This window comes from Ranitomeya imitator, chromosome 2, assembly GCF_032444005.1.
Source record: "Ranitomeya imitator isolate aRanImi1 chromosome 2, aRanImi1.pri, whole genome shotgun sequence".
In the NCBI taxonomy this organism is placed as follows: domain Eukaryota; kingdom Metazoa; phylum Chordata; class Amphibia; order Anura; family Dendrobatidae; genus Ranitomeya; species Ranitomeya imitator.
The window spans coordinates 584,858,442-584,879,977 of record NC_091283.1 but is presented as its reverse complement, the minus strand read 5'-3'; the positions used below and the strand labels follow the sequence as shown (position 1 = coordinate 584,879,977).

At 50.6% G+C, this 21,536-nt stretch overlaps 1 protein-coding gene across 3 annotated transcripts in view; it reads right to left on the bottom strand.

Moving 5' to 3' along the window:
* The window catches only part of LOC138665095 (bactericidal permeability-increasing protein-like), a 134,624-nt gene that overhangs the window by 42,725 nt on the left and 70,363 nt on the right, over positions 1-21,536 (bottom strand). For all 3 annotated transcript variants that reach the window (XM_069752270.1, XM_069752271.1, XM_069752268.1), the window contains one exon: positions 3,899-3,990. In XM_069752270.1, coding sequence (XP_069608371.1) covers positions 3,899-3,990 — 92 coding nt within the window. The remainder of the gene's footprint in view (positions 1-3,898; positions 3,991-21,536) is intronic.

The window sequence follows — 21,536 nt, the reverse complement described above, 5'->3', positions numbered from 1 at the left end:
CGTCATACAATAATCCGAGCGCTTGAAAAAATGCGTCTACATTCAATAATGCCGGATCCCCTGTTTCAAGAGAAAAAGCCCAGTCTTGAGGGTCACCATGCAGCAAGGATGTGATGATTTTTACTTGCTGAATGGGATCACCAGAAGAACGGGGTTTCAAAGCAAAAAACAATTTGCAGTTATTTTTAAAGTTCAAAAACTTGGATCTGTCCCCAAAAAACAAATCAGGAGTAGGAATTCTAGGCTCTAAAGCCGGAGTCAGGACAACATAATCTTGGATACTCTGTACTCTTGCAGCAAGTTGATCCACACGAGAAAACAAACCCTGAACATCCATGCCAGAGCATAAATCCTGAACCACTCAGATATCAAGAGGAAAAAAGAGACAAACCTGAGCACAGAAAAAAAATGGTTCAGAACTTTCTTTTCCTTCTTTTGAGATGCATTTAATTCATTTTTGGCCACTTGTACTGTTAAAATGCGGTGGTTTAGGAGCAACATGGAACGAGCTCTGAAGGAAGTGGTAACTGTACTGACCGCAGTCCCTAAGCTCAACACAACACTAGATGTAGCCGTGGAATGCTCCTAACTCTCCCTAGGCACCTCATCACAGCCTAAGAGCTAACTACCCCTAAAGATAGAAGCAGGAAAACTATCTTGCCTCAGAGAAAATCCCCAAAGGATAGATTAGCCCCCCACAAATAATGACTGTGAGTGGAGAGGGAAAAGACATACACAGAATGAAACCAGGATGAGCACAGGAGGCCAGTCTAGCTTGATAGATAGGACAGGATGGAATACTGTGCGGTCAGTATAAAACACTACAAAAATCCACGCAGAGTTTACAAAAAATCTCCACACCTGACTAAAGGTGGGGAGGGTAAATCTGCTTCCCAGAGCTTCCAGCAAGACAGAATTAATTCATACTGATAACGCTGGACAAACATAGAAAGCACAGAACGGATAAGTCCACAATCTATGAACAGAAAAGTGCAAGCAAGAAATTAGCTTTGCAGAACTGGTCAGGATAACAGGGAAATCCAATGAGATGTGAATCCAACCAGGAACCATTTACAAGTGGCACTGGCTGAAGGAAAGAGCCAGGCATAAATAGCCGAGAAGAAAAGACGATCAGTGGAAGCAGCTGCTGACAGCTAACTCCAAGGAGCAGCCATACCACTTGAAACCACAAGAGGGAGCCCAAGAGCAGAACTCACAAAAGTGCCACTTGCAACCACCGGAGGGAGCCCAAGAGCGGAATTCACAACAGTGCAATCACTCTGTCCCGTTTGCAGAAAATCCTTCAAAGTATTATGTTTCCCCCACCATGCTTCACGGTTGGCATGGTGTTCTTGGGATTGTACTCATCCTTCTTCTTCCTCCAAACACGGAGAATGGAGTTGATACCAAAAAGTTCTATTTTGGTCTCATCTGACCACACAACCTTCTCCTATGCCTACTCTGGATCAATCAGATGGTCATTGGTGAACTTAACATGGGCCTGGACGTTCTGGCATGAGCAGGCAGACCTTGCGTGCCCTGCAGGATTTTAATCCATGATGGCGTGAGTTACTAATGGTAATGTTTGAGACTCTGGTCACAGATCTTTTCAGGTCATTGACCAGGTCCTCCCGTGTAGTTCTGGAATGATTCCTCACCTTTCTCAGAATCATCCTTACCACTCTTGCATGGAGCCCCATACCAAGGAAGATTGACAGTCATCTTGTGTTTCTTCCATTTTCTAAGAATAGTGCCAACAGTTGTTGCACTTCGCTGCTTGCCTATTGCCCTGTAGCCCATCTCAGTGTGGTGCAGGTCTACAATTATACCCCTGGTATATTTAGATAGCTCTTGGTCTTGGCCATTGTGGGGAGGTTGGAGTATAATTGATTGGGTGTGTTGACAGTTGTCTTTTATACAGGTAAGGAGTTTAAACAGGTGCACTTAATACAGGTAATGAGTGCAGAGTAGGAGGACATCTTAAAGAAAATCTAACAGGTCTGTGAGAGACAGATTTTTTGCTGATTGGTAGGTGATCAAATACTTAATTCATTTCCATTTTATTGTATGAAATATGTAAAAATCCTTCAATGTGATTTTCTTGATTTTTGTTTTCGATTCTCTCTCTCAGTTGGAGTGTACCTAGAATAAAAATGACTGACCTCACCATAATTTGTAGGTAGGAAAACTTTCAAAATTAGCAGTGTATCAAATACTTATTTTAACCACTGTGTCTATCTTCAAATCCCTATAGAATTATTCTGATAATACACTACAGAGATAGAAATCCTATAGATGAAAGAGAGTTTGGCATTTTACTACATCTTCGGTTATGTTGTATTTCTACTCTTAAAGGAAATCTATCATCAGGTTTTTGCTACCTCATCTGAGAACAGCATGATATAGGCAAAGAGACCCTGAATCCAATTATTTATCTCTTAGTTTACTGGGTGCAGCTGTTACGACACAATCAGACACCGCGTCTGCACACACCACTGAGGTACAGCGCACTTTGACCCACAGGCGTACAGGTCAGTCACTAGACTGGTTCACCTCCCCATTGTGTCTAACAGCAATCTGGCTTTGGACTAATACCCTGAGTGGTAACTATACACGTTTACTTACAGGCCTTGTTATTTCTATGTCTTTATTTGCATGACGGAAAGACTTTTGGTATGTGTTGTCATACAACATATAATACATCACGTGTCTATATGCCCTCTTATGAACCATGTACTCTTCTATTATAGATCTAGTGATCTGCAACTGTATCTATTGGTCCACCTGACCTATTTGATGCACTCTAATCGGGTATGTGCTAGTCCTAATTTTTTACCACCATCTATTTTCTGGCCTCACTTCTCTGGTCCTTATTTTTCTTATTTTTTCTTACTTTTTCATTTTCTCCTATTGTCCTATGTTTGAAGATCATTTCCTCTGTATCGGTGATCATATTTTTTCTGTGCCTGCGAGGATGTTCTTGGTCTTAGTTACTACGAGATCTGCATTTGTCATTTCCCTGATCGATCTTCTTGTTTGACCATGTTTCACATATTATTGTACATACTTTATTTTGCTTATTTGTTTTCTTGATTTTGCAATTTATTTGTAGTAACTGAAGAAGGGCTGATGTAAGACCGAAACGGTTTGCTTACGACGGCAGTGGACAACAATACATTTTCGCTTGATCACTTAAGTTGAGTGTCGAGTTTCTTGTTATATGCTAACGGTGTAGGAACCTTCTCTGGCACCTTCATTAGTTGTGCACGTTTATCTATCTAACTAGTTATGACACAACCAACATCAGGCCTGGCAGTGATAATATCATAGTGATAAAGCCTTCATTGTAAGTAAACAACAGCACACAGCTTGATATTTGACACATTGCTGAATTCTGTGTTTTAACCCCTACCTCATGCCATCTTCAGATTACATATCAAATACCTGCTGACTGATTCCCTTCAAGTAGATGTGTAGATGAACAAACTGATTTTGTTCTAAAGTCTCTTGATTGTTCTAGACCAGGGTTGGGGAACCTCAGGCCCCAGGGCCATTTACAGCCCTCGATGACCTTTTATCAGGCCCCCGAGCAGATTCTCAGGGACCGCATTCTTGGGCAGGGAGATGTATTTTGATTACAACCAGCTCATTAATTTCTTCTTGCTCTGTTAGCACACACATGCAGTGTTCACTATTGAACACTGAAGGGCATGCAATGAAAGATTACGTCCTGACACCAGTGCCAAAGTCAGGATGTACTTTGTGGGCGGAGTTTGTACGGCCCCAGAAGGATGGTAGAAATATCCAAATGGCCCTTGGCAGAAAAAAGATTCCCCACCTCTGATCTAGGGGCTCAACACTGACTACCAGAATTAGGGATATTGTTTTCATATTGTACCTTCAGCTGTACATCCAGATAATCAGCGCTCACAATAGGAGGTCCCGTCAAAGAGTAATCAATAGAGGCCACATCATCAATTTTGGAAGTAACTACAAAATAAATCATGGTTATATAGAAGTTGATGTTATGCGGCATATATACATTAATGATACACTGTACGATTCAAGTTAGTTTGTAAAAGTAAATGTGTGATCATCATGGTCACTTTAAGCTTATTTTTGTTTTAATGTATTTTATAAGTTGTTGGAGATTCCTGTATTACTACCATGCCATTATCAATCGTGATGTTTGCTTCCTCTAAAATCCCTGCAGTGGACTAATTTCCATTAGTTGATATCAAATATCACATTCATTCTAAGGCTGTAGAAACCGTAAAAACTGTCCGCCAAACACATACCAAAGCCTGGTACATTGGCAATATGTAAGACTAGTTATTCTGCTCCAATACCAAAACCAAGTACAACCCCCCTCCCAACACAGAGGCAGACACAGTCCCCCTATAACAGGTCATATAAAATGGTCAGCCATATATTGTTAGAATTTCCAGCCTGCCACAGAGACACATCACATCCAGATCCATTAATAATGTATAATAGAATAGTACTCCAAGAATAGGCACAAAAGGTTATTAATTATTACACCACAAGATGAAGTTTTGCAACGTTTCAGTAATGTATAGTGTTGAGCGATACCTTCCGATATCGGAAAGTATCGGTATCGGTTTGGATCGGCCGATATTCAAAAAATATCGGATATCGCCGATACCGATACCCGATCCCAATGCAAGTCAATGGGACCAAAATATCGGAATTAAAATAAACCCTTTCTTTCCTTGTAGGTTCATTCTACCTGAAGGAAAACAACTAAGAATAATGTAGGATGTATGGGGGAGGTGGCGGAGACATTAAAGGCAATGAGGATTAGTCCAATCAAATAGAATAGCATGTTTTTTTTTTTTTTTTAAAGAAGTTCGGATTGAAAAAGATATTGAGTATGTAAATTTTTTTTATTTTGTCAGATATTGATGTTTCACTATTCCACGCCCTTCCCCTTCTTTTTTTTCTTTTTTTTTTTTTTTTCTTTTCCCACACTTTCATCTTCATCATCATCAGCATCCTTGACATCAACTTCTTCACCTTATTCATCTTCTTCTTCATCTTCTACCTATTTTTTTTTTTATTACATTCTTCATATTCATTTTCTTCAACTATTATTATTCTTCCTATTCTACATATTCTTTTTATTCCACTGTTATTATTCTTCCTATTCTACTTCTTCATCATATTCTCATTTGTGACAGGCATTCCCGTAGTTGTTGTCTATAAAAGTTGGAAGATTACACCTTCCGTTCTGCCAGTCACAAAAGTTACATTTGTCCGCGTTCAGTTTGGCCTGCAGCATCAGGCTTTATCCAGGGGCACCACGAGGAGGAACGGACTCACCCCCATACACTGCTTAGTCTTCTTCTGCATATAATTTAGATAATATCTTTTGCTCTGATATTAAGTCTTATGCTTAATGTTCTTCTGCTCTTTGTTCTGCAGCCTCTTGTTCTTCTGCTTCTCGGTCTTCCATGTTGTCGTCTCCAGGGTCTTCGTCTCCAGTGTCGTCATCTCCGCCGTCGTCGTCTCAGCCGTCGTCGTCTCCGCCGTCGTCGTCGTCGTCGTCATCGGGGTGGTCTTCCGGGTCGTCGTCATCGGGGTGGTCTGTGGGGTGGTTGTCGACGGGGTGGTTGTCGACGTTAGGGTCTTCAACTTGGAAATGTAGCAGAAGGTACAAGAAGGCTGAGAAAATGCCAAGAACCAGCTGATGGAACTGGAACTCGGATGGCTACCCGAAGGTTCAAGAGCCTATGGAACTACCGAGGACCAGCTGACGTTACTGGAACCCGGTTACTAAGCAGGAGGTACCCGTGCTAAAAAGCACTACCAAGGACCGCCTGACGTTGGCGGAACTCGGATACCCAGAAGGAGGCACCTAAGCCAAAGGCTCTGCCCGGAACCAGATGACGTTACTGGAACCAGGATGGGGAGCAGAAGGTACAAGAGCAAAAGACACTGCCGAGAACCAGCTGACGGTACTGGAACCCGGATGGGTAGCCGAATGTCCAAGAGCCAATGGAACTACCAAGGACCAGCTGACGTTACTGGAACCCGGTTACTAAGCAGGAGGTACCCGTGCCTGAAAGCACTACCAAGGACCACCTGACATTGGTGGAACTTGGATACCCAGAAGGAGGCACCTAAGCCAAAGGCTCTGCCCGGAACCAGCTGACGGTACTGGAACCAGGATGGGGAGCAGAAGGTACAAGAGCAAAAGACACTGCCGAGAACCAGCTGACGGTGCTGGAACCAGGTGGTGGACCCCAAGGCCCACAGGAGAGGAGAGAACAGCTAGGCCGCGAGGCAGCCGCAGTTACCGAACCCCAACAGTCCTACAGGGGGAGCTGGGCCTACTGGCACTACAGAACCAGCCTTGACTACCAGTTCACGCAGCCCACATAGGAAGCTCCTAAACTGGAGGCACCCTGGAGTTGGCTAACTCGACCGCCCCACGACGGGGCAAGCATAGGCGTCTCAGTGAAGTTGACACAACCCGGAAACAGCTGACGGTGCTGAAACCAGGCTTGGCACGAGGGAGTACCTGTGACAAGAACACTGCCGAGAACCAGCTGGCGGTGCTGGAACCCGGATGCGTTGCCCCAGTGTGCAAGAGCCAATGGCACGACCGAGGACCAGCTGACGGTGCTGGAACCCGGTTACTAAGCTGTAGGTGCCCGCGCTTAAAAGCACTACCAAGGACCGCCTGGCGTTGGCGGAACTCGGCTACCCAGGAGGAGGCACCTAAGCCAAAGGCTCGGCCCGGAACCAGCTGACGGTGCTGGAACCAGGTGGTGGACCCCAAGGCCCACAGGAGAGGAGAGAACAGCTAGGCCGCGAGGCAGCCGCAGTTACCGAACCCCAACAGTCCTACAGGGGGAGCTGGGCCTACTGGCACTACAGAACCAGCCTTGACTACCAGTTCACGCAGCCCACATAGGAAGCTCCTAAACTGGAGGCACCCTGGAGTTGGCTAACTCGACCGCCCCACGACGGGGCAAGCATAGGCGTCTCAGTGAAGTTGACACAACCCGGAAACAGCTGACGGTGCTGAAACCAGGCTTGGCACGAGGGAGTACCTGTGACAAGAACACTGCCGAGAACCAGCTGGCGGTGCTGGAACCCAGATGCGTTGCCCCAGTGTGCAAGAGCCAATGGCACGACCGAGGACCAGCTGACGGTGCTGGAACCCGGTTACTAAGCTGTAGGTGCCCGCGCTTAAAAGCACTACCAAGGACCGCCTAACGTTGGCGGAACTCGGCTACCCAGGAGGAGGCACCTAAGCCAAAGGCTCGGCCCGGAACCAGCTGACGGTGCTGGAACCAGGTGGTGGACCCCAAGGCCCACAGGAGAGGAGAGAACAGCTAGGCCGCGAGGCAGCCGCAGTTACCGAACCCCAACAGTCCTACAGGGGGAGCTGGGCCTACTGGCACTACAGAACCAGCCTTGACTACCAGTTCACGCAGCCCACATAGGAAGCTCCTAAACTGGAGGCACCCTGGAGTTGGCTAACTCGACCGCCCCACGACGGGGCAAGCATAGGCGTCTCAGTGAAGTTGACACAACCCGGAAACAGCTGACGGTGCTGAAACCAGGCTTGGCACGAGGGAGTACCTGTGACAAGAACACTGCCGAGAACCAGCTGGCGGTGCTGGAACCCAGATGCGTTGCCCCAGTGTGCAAGAGCCAATGGCACGACCGAGGACCAGCTGACGGTGCTGGAACCCGGTTACTAAGCTGTAGGTGCCCGCGCTTAAAAGCACTACCAAGGACCGCCTAACGTTGGCGGAACTCGGCTACCCAGGAGGAGGCACCTAAGCCAAAGGCTCGGCCCGGAACCAGCTGACGGTGCTGGAACCAGGTGGTGGACCCCAAGGCCCACAGGAGAGGAGAGAACAGCTAGGCCGCGAGGCAGCCGCAGTTACCGAACCCCAACAGTCCTACAGGGGGAGCTGGGCCTACTGGCACTACAGAACCAGCCTTGACTACCAGTTCACGCAGCCCACATAGGAAGCTCCTAAACTGGAGGCACCCTGGAGTTGGCTAACTCGACCGCCCCACGACGGGGCAAGCATAGGCGTCTCAGTGAAGTTGACACAACCCGGAAACAGCTGACGGTGCTGAAACCAGGCTTGGCACGAGGGAGTACCTGTGACAAGAACACTGCCGAGAACCAGCTGGCGGTGCTGGAACCCGGATGCGTTGCCTTGCCTATTAAAGATTGTCTTCCTAGAGCCCCAACTAGCGGTGTTGGAGCAAAGGGTAAGCAGGGGGAGATGAGTGTAGGCCGAAGCCTGCACTGGAGGCAGCTTTGTGTCTGCGTTGCGTTTGCAGGACACTTTGCCGGCTACACACTGGGGGAACAGCTGGCGTTGCTGAACCCCACTAACACAATGGCGTGTGTTTTTATCTGTGCAGCTAGCACTTGCGGGCAAAAACTTGCGATGTTAGAGCCCGTGTTGAAGCAGGAGGAGGAGGAGAGGAGCAGAGTGTAGGCCGAAGCCTAGTTGAACCAATTTCAAAGGAAACCTTTAACCCCCCCCTCAGGTGTTACAAAGTACAAGAGACACACCTTGTGCAGTATTAATGCTGCACAAGTGAAAGGTTGCTCTATTAATTTGTCTACTTGCACACGCTGAATGAAAGACATACACAATTTACCCCATTCTACAGTCAAACTGTAGTGGATGCGTGACTTGGTTTTTTGATGAGACGCAGCACAGGTGTCCAAAATAACGCCTTGGTGCTTGGCGCAGCTTCCTGAGCGTTGTTATTTGCTGTACAGGAGTCTGCGCTCTTGTGTTATCCCTTGGCAATGCCCTGTTAGCGCTGCCCATCTTATGACCTCATTTCATGTTGGCCGGTGCGGTTAACGATGGCCATAAATCCCAGACCCACAGTGTCTTTTCATAAAGCCACACTGCGGTGCTGGGATTCGTGGCCTTGAGCAGTAAATATTTTGGCCGCTCACACACGTCCTTACACCTGCTTCAGACTGGGCGGCCTCTGCTGATCCCTTCTCGCATGCCGCGGCCATGAGGCTGCACAGTCTGAAGAAGGCGGAAGGAGATGAGTTAAGACAGGCGAAGATATGCACTGCTCGTGCCCATCAATCACACCCTCGCAGTCAAAATAATTAAGACAACGAGGAGCATTTTATTCAGGCAGGGCGGACGAACAGGCGCAAGTAGCTAACCAATGATGTCAGAAGACGGGAAGCGCTACCAAGGGGGGTGCTGCGTATCATTAGAAAGAAAAGTCACACCTCAGGGACAGTGGAATGGTCTCAAAGAGACACATTTTGTACGTGTTGAGTTCCACGTGGGCAAGGAGAAAACGTCAGCCACCTTGTACAAATGCAGCAGTACTGCTGTACAAGGTGGCTGTTATACATAGAAACACCTGGGGGTGGTGGCCAGGCTCCCTTCAATTTCAGTTCATGTGCCTGCGTGGCGTTTGCAGGTCACGTTGCAAGCTGCACAGCAGGGGAACAGCTGGCGGTGCTGAACCCCACTAACACATTGGCTGGTGTTTTTCTCTGTGCAGCTAGCATGTCCGGGCATAAACTGGCGTTGTTTGAGCCCAGGGTCAGCAGGAGGAGGAGAGGAGCAAAGTGTAGGCCGAAGCCTGCACTGGTGGCAGCTTTTGTTCTGTTGTGCCAGCGTGGCTTGTGCTGGACACGTTGCCGACTACACAGCAGGGGAACAGCTGGCGGTGCTGAACCCCACTAACACATTGGCTGGTGTTTTTCTCTGTGCAGCTAGCATTTCCGGGCAAAAACTAGCGGTGTTTGAGCCCAGGGTCAGCAGGAGGAGTAGAGGAGCAGAGTGTTGGCCAAAGCCTAGTTGAACCAATTTCAAAGGTTACCTTTAACCCCCCCCTCAGGTGTTGCAAGGTACAAGAGCCACACCTTGAACAGCATTATTGATGCACAAGTCAAAGGTTGCTCTATTTAATTTTGCTCCTTGCACACGCTGAATTAAACACGTACACTATTTAGCCCATTATACTGTCAAACAGTAGTGGAGGCGTGACTACTAGTCTTTTTAAGGAGACGCAGCACAGGTGTCAAAATTTGCACCTAGGTACTGGGCGCAGATTCCTGAGCGTTGTTATTTGCTGTACAGGAGTCTGCGCTCTTGTGTTATCCCTTGGCAATACCCTGTTAGTGCAGGCCGTCTCATGACCTCATTTCATGTTGGCCGGTGCGGTTAACGATGGCCATAAATCCCAGACCCACAGTGGCTTTTCCTAAAGTCACACTGCGGTGCTGGGATTCGTGGCCTTGTGCAGTAAATATGTTCGCCGCTCACACATGTCCTTACACCTGCTTCAGACTGGGCGGCCTCAGCTGATCCCTTATCGCATGCCGCGGCCATGAGGCCGCACAGTCAGAAGAAGGCGGAAGGAGGGGAGTGAAAACAGGGGAACATATGCACTGCTCGTGCCCATCAATCACACCCTCGCAGTCAAAATATATGAGACAACGGGGGGCGTTGTGTCGGGCAGGGGGGACGCACAGGCACAGCCAGCCAACCAATGATGTCAGGAGACGGGCAGCGCTAACAATGGGGGTGCTGCGTGTCATTAAAAAGGAAAGTCACACCTCAGGGACATTGTAATGGTCTGTAATGAGACACATTTTGTACTTGTTGAGTTCCACGTGTGCAAGGAGAAAAAGTCAGCCACCTTGTACAAATGCAGCAGTACTGCTGTACAAGGTGGCTGTTATACATAGAAACACCTGGGGGGGTGGGGGGCAGGCTCCCTTCAATTTCAGTTCATGTGCCTGCGTGGCGTTTGCAGGTCACGTTGCAAGCTACACAGCAGGGGAACAGCTGGCGTTGCTGAACCCCACTGACACATTGACTGGTGTTTTTCTCTGTGCACATTGCATGTCCGGGCAAAAACTAGCGGTGTTAGAGCCCAGGGTCAGCAGGAGGAGGAGGAGAGGAGCAAAGTGTAGGCCGAAGCCTGCACTGGTGGCAGCTTTTGGTCGGTTGTGCCAGCGTGGCTTGTGCTGGACACGATGCCGGCTACACAGCGGGGGAACAGCTGGCGGTGCTGAACCCCACTAACACATTGGCTGGTGTTTTTCTCTGTGCAGCTAGCATGTCCAGGCATAAACTGGCGTTGTTTGAGCTCAGGGTCAGCAGGAGGAGGAGAGGAGCAAAGTGTAGGCCGAAGCCTGCACTGGTGGCAGCTTTTGTTCTGTTGTGCCAGCGTGGCTTGTGCTGGACACGTTGCCGACTACACAGCAGGGGAACAGCTGGCGGTGCTGAACCCCACTAACACATTGGCTGGTGTTTTTCTCTGTGCAGCTAGCATTTCCGGGCAAAAACTAGCGGTGTTTGAGCCCAGGGTCAGCAGGAGGAGTAGAGGAGCAGAGTGTAGGCCGAAGCCTAGTTGAACCAATTTCAAAGGTTACCTTTAACCCCCCCCTCAGGTGTTGCAAGGTACAAGAGCCACACCTTGAACAGCATTAATGATGCACAAGTCAAAGGTTGCTCTATTTAATTTTGCTCCTTGCACACGCTGAATTAAACACGTACACTATTTAGCCCATTATACTGTCAAACAGTTGTGGAGGCGTGACTTGTCTTTTTAAGGAGACGCAGCACAGGTGTCAAAATTTGCACCTAGGTACTGGGCGCAGATTCCTGAGCGTTGTTATTTGCTGTACAGGAGTCTGCGCTCTTGTGTTATCCCTTGGCAATACCCTGTTAGTGCAGGCCGTCTCATGACCTCATTTCATGTTGGCCGGTGCGGTTAACGATGGCCATAAATCCCAGACCCACAGTGGCTTTTCCTAAAGTCACACTGCGGTGCTGGGATTCGTGGCCTTGTGCAGTAAATATGTTCGCCGCTCACACATGTCCTTACACCTGCTTCAGACTGGGCGGCCTCAGCTGATCCCTTATCGCATGCCGCGGCCATGAGGCCGCACAGTCAGAAGAAGGCGGAAGGAGGGGAGTGAAAACAGGGGAACATATGCACTGCTCGTGCCCATCAATCACACCCTCGCAGTCAAAATATATGAGACAACGGGGGGCGTTGTGTCGGGCAGGGGGGACGCACAGGCACAGCCAGCCAACCAATGATGTCAGGAGACGGGCAGCGCTAACAATGGGGGTGCTGCGTGTCATTAAAAAGGAAAGTCACACCTCAGGGACATTGTAATGGTCTGTAATGAGACACATTTTGTACTTGTTGAGTTCCACGTGTGCAAGGAGAAAAAGTCAGCCACCTTGTACAAATGCAGCAGTACTGCTGTACAAGGTGGCTGTTATACATAGAAACACCTGGGGGGGTGGGGGGCAGGCTCCCTTCAATTTCAGTTCATGTGCCTGCGTGGCGTTTGCAGGTCACGTTGCAAGCTACACAGCAGGGGAACAGCTGGCGTTGCTGAACCCCACTGACACATTGACTGGTGTTTTTCTCTGTGCACATTGCATGTCCGGGCAAAAACTAGCGGTGTTAGAGCCCAGGGTCAGCAGGAGGAGGAGGAGAGGAGCAAAGTGTAGGCCGAAGCCTGCACTGGTGGCAGCTTTTGGTCGGTTGTGCCAGCGTGGCTTGTGCTGGACACGATGCCGGCTACACAGCGGGGGAACAGCTGGCGGTGCTGAACCCCACTAACACATTGGCTGGTGTTTTTCTCTGTGCAGCTAGCATGTCCGGGCAGAAACTGGCGTTGTTTGAGCCCAGGGTCAGCAGGAGGAGGAGAGGAGCAAAGTGTAGGCCGAAGCCTGCACTGGTGGCAGCTTTTGTTCTGTTGTGCCAGCGTGGCTTGTGCTGGACACGTTGCCGACTACACAGCAGGGGAACAGCTGGCGGTGCTGAACCCCACTAACACATTGGCTGGTGTTTTTCTCTGTGCAGCTAGCATTTCCGGGCAAAAACTAGCGGTGTTTGAGCCCGGGTCAGCAGGAGGAGTAGAGGAGCAGAGTGTAGGCCGAAGCCTAGTTGAACCAATTTCAAAGGTTACCTTTAACCCCCCCCTCAGGTGTTGCAAGGTACAAGAGCCACACCTTGTGCAGCATTAATGCTGCACAAGTAAAAGGTTGCTCTATTTGTTTTGCTCCTTGCACACGCTGACTAAAACACGTACACTATTTAGCCCATTATACTGTCAAACAGTTGTGGAGGCGTGACTTGTCTTTTTAACGAGACGCAGCACAGGTGTAAAAATTTGCACCTAGGTACTGGGCGCAGATTCCTGAGCGTTGTTATTTGCTGTACAGGAGTCTGCGCTATTGTGATCCCTTGGCCATGCGCTGTGAGCGCTTCCTGTCTTCTGACCTCATTTCATGTCGGCCGTTGCGGTTAGCGATGGACATGAATCCCAGACCCACAGTGTGTTTTTAAAAAATCACACTGCGGTGCTGGGATTTGTGCCCTGGTGCACTAAATATGTTTGCCGCTCACACATGTCCTTACACCTGCTTCAGACTGGGCGGCCTCATCTGATCCCTTATCGCCTGCCGCGGCCATGAGGACACCCAGTCTGAAGAAGGCGGAAGGAGATGAGTGAACACAGGCAAACATATGCACTGCACATGCCCATCAATCACACCCTCGCTGTCCAAAAAAATAAGACACCGAGGGCCGTTGTTTCGAGCAGGGGAGATGCACAGGCGCAGCCAGCTAACCAATGATGTCAAAAGACGGGAAGCGCTAACAAGGGTGGTGCTGCGTGTCATTACAAAGGAAAGTCACACCTCAGGGACATTGTAATGGTCTCTAATGAGACACATTTTGTACGTGTTGAGTTCCACGTGGGCAAGGAGAAAAAGTCAGCCACCTCGTACAAATGCAGCAGTACTGCTGTACAAGGTGGCTGATATACATAGAAACACCTGTGGGTGGGGGGCAGGCTCCCTTCAATTTCAGTTCATGTGCCTGCGTGGCGTTTGCAGGTCACGTTGCAAGCTACACAGCAGGGGAACAGCTGGCGTTGCTGAACCCCACTGACACATTGACTGGTGTTTTTCTCTGTGCACATTGCATGTCCGGGCAAAAACTAGCGGTGTTAGAACCCAGGGTCAGCAGGAGGAGGAGGAGAGGAGCAAAGTGTAGGCCGAAGCCTGCACTGGTGGCAGCTTTTGGTCGGTTGTGCCAGCGTGGCTTGTGCTGGACACGATGCCGACTACACAGCAGGGGAACAGCTGGCGGTGCTGAACCCCACTAACACATTGGCTGGTGTTTTTCTCTGTGCAGCTAGCATTTCCGGGCAAAAACTAGCGGTGTTTGAGCCCAGGGTCAGCAGGAGGAGTAGAGGAGCAGAGTGTAGGCCGAAGCCTAGTTGAACCAATTTCAAAGGTTACCTTTAACCCCCCCCTCAGGTGTTGCAAGGTACAAGAGCCACACCTTGAACAGCATTAATGATGCACAAGTCAAAGGTTGCTCTATTTAATTTTGCTCCTTGCACACGCTGAATTAAACACGTACACTATTTAGCCCATTATACTGTCAAACAGTTGTGGAGGCGTGACTTGTCTTTTTAACGAGACGCAGCACAGGTGTCAAAATTTGCACCTAGGTACTGGGCGCAGATTCCTGAGCGTTGTTATTTGCTGTACAGGAGTCTGCGCTATTGTGATCCCTTGGCCATGCGCTGTGAGCGCTTCCTGTCTTCTGACCTCATTTCATGTCGGCCGTTGCGGTTAGCGATGGACATGAATCCCAGACCCACAGTGTGTTTTTAAAAAATCACACTGCGGTGCTGGGATTTGTGCCCTGGTGCACTAAATATGTTTGCCGCTCACACATGTCCTTACACCTGCTTCAGACTGGGCGGCCTCATCTGATCCCTTATCGCCTGCCGCGGCCATGAGGACACCCAGTCTGAAGAAGGCGGAAGGAGATGAGTGAACACAGGCAAACATATGCACTGCACATGCCCATCAATCACACCCTCGCTGTCCAAAAAAATAAGACACCGAGGGCCGTTGTTTCGAGCAGGGGAGATGCACAGGCGCAGCCAGCTAACCAATGATGTCAAAAGACGGGCAGCGCTAACAAGGGTGGTGCTGCGTGTCATTACAAAGGAAAGTCACACCTCAGGGACATTGTAATGGTCTCTAATGAGACACATTTTGTACGTGTTGAGTTCCACGTGGGCAAGGAGAAAAAGTCAGCCACCTCGTACAAATGCAGCAGTACTGCTGTACAAGGTGGCTGATATACATAGAAACACCTGTGGGTGGGGGGCAGGCTCCCTTCAATTTCAGTTCATGTGCCTGCGTGGCGTTTGCAGGTCACGTTGCAAGCTACACAGCAGGGGAACAGCTGGCGTTGCTGAACCCCACTGACACATTGACTGGTGTTTTTCTCTGTGCACATTGCATGTCCGGGCAAAAACTAGCGGTGTTAGAGCCCAGGGTCAGCAGGAGGAGGAGGAGAGGAGCAAAGTGTAGGCCGAAGCCTGCACTGGTGGCAGCTTTTGGTCGGTTGTGCCAGCGTGGCTTGTGCTGGACACGATGCCGGCTACACAGCAGGGGAACAGCTGGCGGTGCTGAACCCCACTAACACATTGGCTGGTGTTTTTCTCTGTGCAGCTAGCATTTCCGGGCAAAAACTAGCGGTGTTTGAGCCCAGGGTCAGCAGGAGGAGTAGAGGAGCAGAGTGTAGGCCGAAGCCTAGTTGAACCAATTTCAAAGGTTACCTTTAACCCCCCCCTCAGGTGTTGCAAGGTACAAGAGCCACACCTTGTGCAGCATTAATGCTGCACAAGTAAAAGGTTGCTCTATTTGTTTTGCTCCTTGCACACGCTGACTAAAACACGTACACTATTTAGCCCATTATACTGTCAAACAGTTGTGGAGGCGTGACTTGTCTTTTTAACGAGACGCAGCACAGGTGTAAAAATTTGCACCTAGGTACTGGGCGCAGATTCCTGAGCGTTGTTATTTGCTGTACAGGAGTCTGCGCTATTGTGATCCCTTGGCCATGCGCTGTGAGCGCTTCCTGTCTTCTGACCTCATTTCATGTCGGCCGTTGCGGTTAGCGATGGACATGAATCCCAGACCCACAGTGTGTTTTCAAAAAATCACACTGCGTGGCTGGGATTCGTGGCCTTGTGCAGTAAATAGGTTTGCCGCTTACACATGTCCTTACACCTGCTCCAGACTGGGCGGCCTCAGCTGATCCCTTATCGCCTACCACGGCCAGGAGGCCGCACAGTCTGAAGAAGGCGGAAGGAGATGAGTTAAGACAGGCGAACATATGCACTGCTCGTGCCCATAAACCACACCCTCGCTGACAAAATAAATATGACAACGAGGGGCGTTGTTTCTAGCAGGGCGGATGCACAGGCGCAGCCAGCTAACCATGATGACAAAAGACGGGAAACGCTACCAAGGGGGGTGCTGCGTATCATTACAAAGGAAAGTCACACCTCAGGGACAGTGGAATGGTCTCAATGAGACACATTTTGTACGTGTTGAGTTCCACGTGGGCAAGGAGAAAAAGTCAGCCACCTTGTACAAATGCAGCAGTACTGCTGTACTAGGTGGCTGTTATACATAGAAACACCTGGGGGGGTGGGGCCAGGTTCCCTTTAATTTCAGTTCATGTGCCTGCGTGGCGTTTGCAGGTCACGTTGCCGGCTACACAGCAGGGGAACAGCTGGCGTTGCTGAACCCCACTAACACATTGGCTGGTGTTTTTCTCTGTGCAGCTAGCACTTCCGGGCAAAAACTAGCGGTGTTTGAGCCCAGGGTCAGCAGGAGGAGGAGAGGAGCAGAGTGTAGGCCGAAGCCTGCACTGGTGGCAGCTTTTGTTCTGTTGTGCCAGCGTGGCTTGTGCTGGACACGTTGCCGACTACACAGCAGGGGAACAGCTGGCGGTGCTGAACCCCACTGACACATCACCTAGTCTTTTTTTCTGTGTAGACAACACTTCCAGGTGGCAACTGACAGTGTTGAAACCCAGGGAATCAAAGAGGAGCAGAGTGTAGGCCGAAGCCTGCAGTGGAGCAAGTTGAAAGGGAACCTTTAACCCCCCCCCCCAGGCATTTGTTGCTGAAAGAGCCATCTTGTACAGCAGTAATACTGCACATGGAAAATGGTGGCTCCGAAAATTATGCTCCTTGCAAACGCTGAAGTACACACTCATATAATGTGTCCCCTCACACCGTCAAACCATCCCGGAAGTGGGACTTTCCTTTGTAATGTGACACAGCACAGCCGTCATTCCAACCCCCTTGGTGCCGGGCACCACCTCCTCAACGTTGTTTGGTTCTGTCACGGAGCCCGCACTGTAATGTTATCCCTTGGCCATGCACAGTTAGCGGTGCCCGTCTTCTGACATCATGTAGGTGTCAGGCTGGCAGTGCCTGTGCGTCCAAGCTGCCCGAGATCCAACCTTGCAGTGTCATCTAATGTAGTCCCACTGCGGGCCAGGGATCCATGGGCATGCGCAGTGCATATCATCGCCTCTCACTCACCTCCTTCCTGCTTCTTCAGACTGTGCGGCGTCACGGCCGTGGCATGCTATTAGGGATCAGCTGACGCCGCCTAGTCTGAAGAAGCGTGAAGAAGGGGAGTGAGAGGCTAGTATATGCACTGCGCATGGCCATGGATACCAGGCCCACTGTGGGATCACATTAGACGACACTGCGAGGTGTGATTTCGGGCAGCGTGGACGCACAGGCGCAGCCAGGACGACAACAAATGATGTCAGAGGACGGGCAGCGCAAACTGTGCATGGCCAAGGGATAACATAACAGCGCAGGGTCCATGACGGAATCAAACAACGCTAAGGAGGCAGCGCACGGTGCCAAGGGGGTAGCAATGACGGCTGTGCTGCGTCACATTACAAAGGAAAGTCCCACCTCCGGGACGGTTGGACGGTGTGAGGGGACACATTACATGAGTGTGTAGTTCAGCGTTTGCAAGGAGCATAATTTCAAGAGCGACCTTTCCCTTGTGCAGTATTAGTGCTGCACATGGTGGCTCTTTCAGTAACAAACGCCTAGGGGGGGGGGGGACAGGTCCCCTTACATTTTAGTTGTGCCAGCGTGGCGGTCGCATGACACGTTGCCGGATACACAGCTGGGGATCAGCTGACGTTACTGAACCCCAATAACAGAGGAGCGACTGTTGACTGTGCACACAGCACTTCCAGGCACCAACTGGCGGTGTTAGAGCCCAGGGACAGCAGGAGGAGCAGATTGGAGGTATTGCCGCACACACAGCTGGGGATCAGCTGACGTTACTGAACCCCAATAACAGAGGAGCGACTGTTGACTGTGCACACAGCACTTCCAGGCACCAACTGGCGGTGTTAGAGCCCAGGGACAGCAGGAGGAGCAGAGGAACAGAGTGTAGGCCGAAGCCTGATTGGAGCAAGTTGAAAGGAAACCTTTAACCCCCCCCCCCAAGACGTTTGTAGCTGAAAGAGCCATGTTGTGCAGCACTAAGGATGCAAAAGGAAAAGGTTGCTCTTTTAATTATGCTCCTTGCAAACACCGAAGTAAACACTAAAAATGTGTCCCTTTATACCGTTAAACCGTTCCGGAGGTGCGAATTTCCTTCGTAATGGGACACAGCACAGCTGTCATTCCTATCCCCTTGATGCCGTGCGCTGCCTCCTCAGCGTTGTTTTAAGCTGCCACGGAGCCTGCGCTGTTCTGTTAGCCCTTGGCCATGCCCAATTAGCGCTGCCTGTCTTCTGACATAATTTGGTGTCAGGCTGTCAGTGCCTGTGCGTCCACGCTGCTCCAGATCCCACCTCGCAGTCTCATCTAACGTAATCCCACTGCGGGCCTTGGAACCATGGGCATGCACAGTGCATAACCTCGACTCTCACTCCCCTCCTTCCCTCTTCTTCAGACTGTGCGGTGTCACGGCCGTGGCATGCTAGGGATCAGCTGACGGCGCACAGTCTAAAGAAGGCGGAGGGAAATGAGCGAGAGCCCGAGGGGAAGATATGCACTGCGCATGCCCATGGATCCCAGGCCCGCAGTGTGACTCAATCAGAAGACACTGCGAGGCGGGATCTCGGGCACCGCGGCCGCACAGGCGCAGCCAGCCTGACACCAAATTATGTCAGAAGACAGGCAGCACAAATAGGGCATGCCCAAGGGATAACAGAACAGCGCAGGCTCCGTGACAGCTTAAAACAACGCTGAGGAGGCAGCGCATGGCACCAAGGGGGTAGGAATGACGGCTGTGCTGCGTCACATTACGAAGGAAAGTCCCAGCTCCGGGACGGTATAACGGTATCAGTGAACACATTTTATAAGTGTTAAGTTCTGCGTGTGCAAAGAGTTAAAAAAAAAGAGCTACCTTTTCCTTGTGCAGCATTACTGCTGCACAAGATGGCTCTTTCAGTAACAAACGACGGGGGGGGGGGGGGGGACAGGTTCCCTTACATTTAGGTTGTTGTGCCAGCGTGGCGGTCGCAGGACACATTGCCGGCTACACAGCTGGGGATCAGCTGACGTTACTGAAACCCAATAACACTGGGTCGTATGTTTTTACTGTGCAGCCTGCACTTCTGAGCCGCAACTGGCGGTGTTGGAGCCCAGGAATAGCAGTTCAGGTGGTAGAAAGATGAACACAGCAGGAGACCTGGATGACACCCAATTACTTAATCAGGCAGAGGAGTGGCAAATTCCTGCGAGATCCAGGCCTGGTTCATTTTCAGGAAAGTAAGCCGGTCAACGTTATCGGAGGATAGTCGCATGCGACGGTCTGTTAGTACACCACCTGCGGCACTAAAGACACGTTCCGATAAGACACTAGCCGCAGGGCAAGCCAGCACCTCCAATGCATACTGGCTTAGCTCTGGCCATGTATCCAGCTTAGAGACCCAAAACTTGAACAGGGAAGAGCCGTCTGGGAGTACAGTAAGAGGGCAAGCCATGTAGTCTGTCACCATCTGACGGAACCGTTGCCTCCTGCTGACTGGAGCCGCCGGTGATGGTGTAGACATTTGGGGCGGGCACACAAAAGTGTGCCAGAGTTGTGCCATACTGGGCTTGCCTTGGGCAGAGGCACTGCTTCTGCTCCCTCTTTGGGCAGAGCCTCCCCCACTGCCTCGACGCACTGAGCTGCTTTGTAAAGCACTAGCAGCACTCCTCTCAGTTGGACAGGAGAAGATGATGGAATTCACCAGTGTGTCGTGGTACTCCCGCAATTTACGCTCCCGGGTCAACGCAGGGATGAGGTTTTGGACGTTGTCCCGGTAGCGAGGATCGAGGAGGGTGAACACCCAATAATCAGGCATGTTGAGAATGTGGTCGATGCGGCGGTCGTTTCTCAGGCACTGCAGCATGAAATCCACCATGTGCTGCAGAGTGCCAACCGGCCCAGAAACGCTGTCCCCTGCTTGAGACATGATCTCTGCCCGCTCGTCATCACCCCACCCTCGCTGTACACACTGACCACTGGACAATTGTGTCGCTCCCTCCTCTGGACGGAGCTCTTCCTCCTCCATTGACTCCTCCTCATCCTCCTCACAAATTGGCCCCTGCGTACCCCTTTGTGAGGAACCACGTGGCGCTGACTCTCCAGAAGCTGATGGAAAAGGTGACTCCTCATCCTCCACCTCTTCCACCACATCATCCCTTAACCCTTGCAAAGTTTGCTGAAGCAGGCAGATAAGGGGGACAGTCATGCTGACTAGTGCATCATCTGCACTTGCCATCCGCGTGGAATAATCAAAAGGACGCAAAACCTGGCAGACGTCCTTCATAGTGGCCCACTCTGTGGTTGTGAAGTCTGATCGGCGCTGACTGCGACTTCTTTGCGCCTGATGCAGCTGGTACTCCATAACTGCTTGCTGCTGCTCACACAACCGCTCCAACATATGTAACGTGGAATTCCACCGGGTAGGTAGGTCACATATGATGCGGTGTTCCGGAAGGCGGAATCGGCGCTGCAGAGCAGCAATGCGGGATCTGGCCAAGCTGGAACGCCGCAAGTGAGCACACTCTAGGCGGACCTTGTGCAGCAGGGCATCAAGATCCGGATAGTCCCTCAGAAAACTCTGCACAACCAAATTGAGCACATGTGCCAGACATGGGATGTGAGTGAGGTTGCCAAGGGCCAAAGCTGCCACCAGATTTCGGCCATTGTCACACACTACCATGCCTGGCTGGAGATTCGCTGGCAGTAACCACACATCGCTCTCCTGCTTTATGGCATTCCAGAGCTCCTGCGCTGTGTGGCTTCGATGCCCCAATGAAACTAGTTTCAAGACGGCCTGCTGACGTTTGGCCACGGCTGTGCTCATGTCGGTCATAGGTAAACGTTCACGGGTCCATGTGGGGGTGGACTGTGACGGATCCTGCAGAGAGGAATCAGAGGAACTGGTGTAAGAGGAGGAGTCGATGCGTACAGACTGGATTCCTGCAATCCTTGGAGTGGGCAGGACACGTCCTGCGCCACTCGCACGATCTGTACCTGGCTCAACAACATTAACCCAATGGGCAGTGAGGGAAACATATCGCCCCTGTCCATGCTGACTGGTCCACGCATCGGTGGTGAGGTGGACCTTGCTACTGACGGCGTTCAGTAGCGCATGTTTTA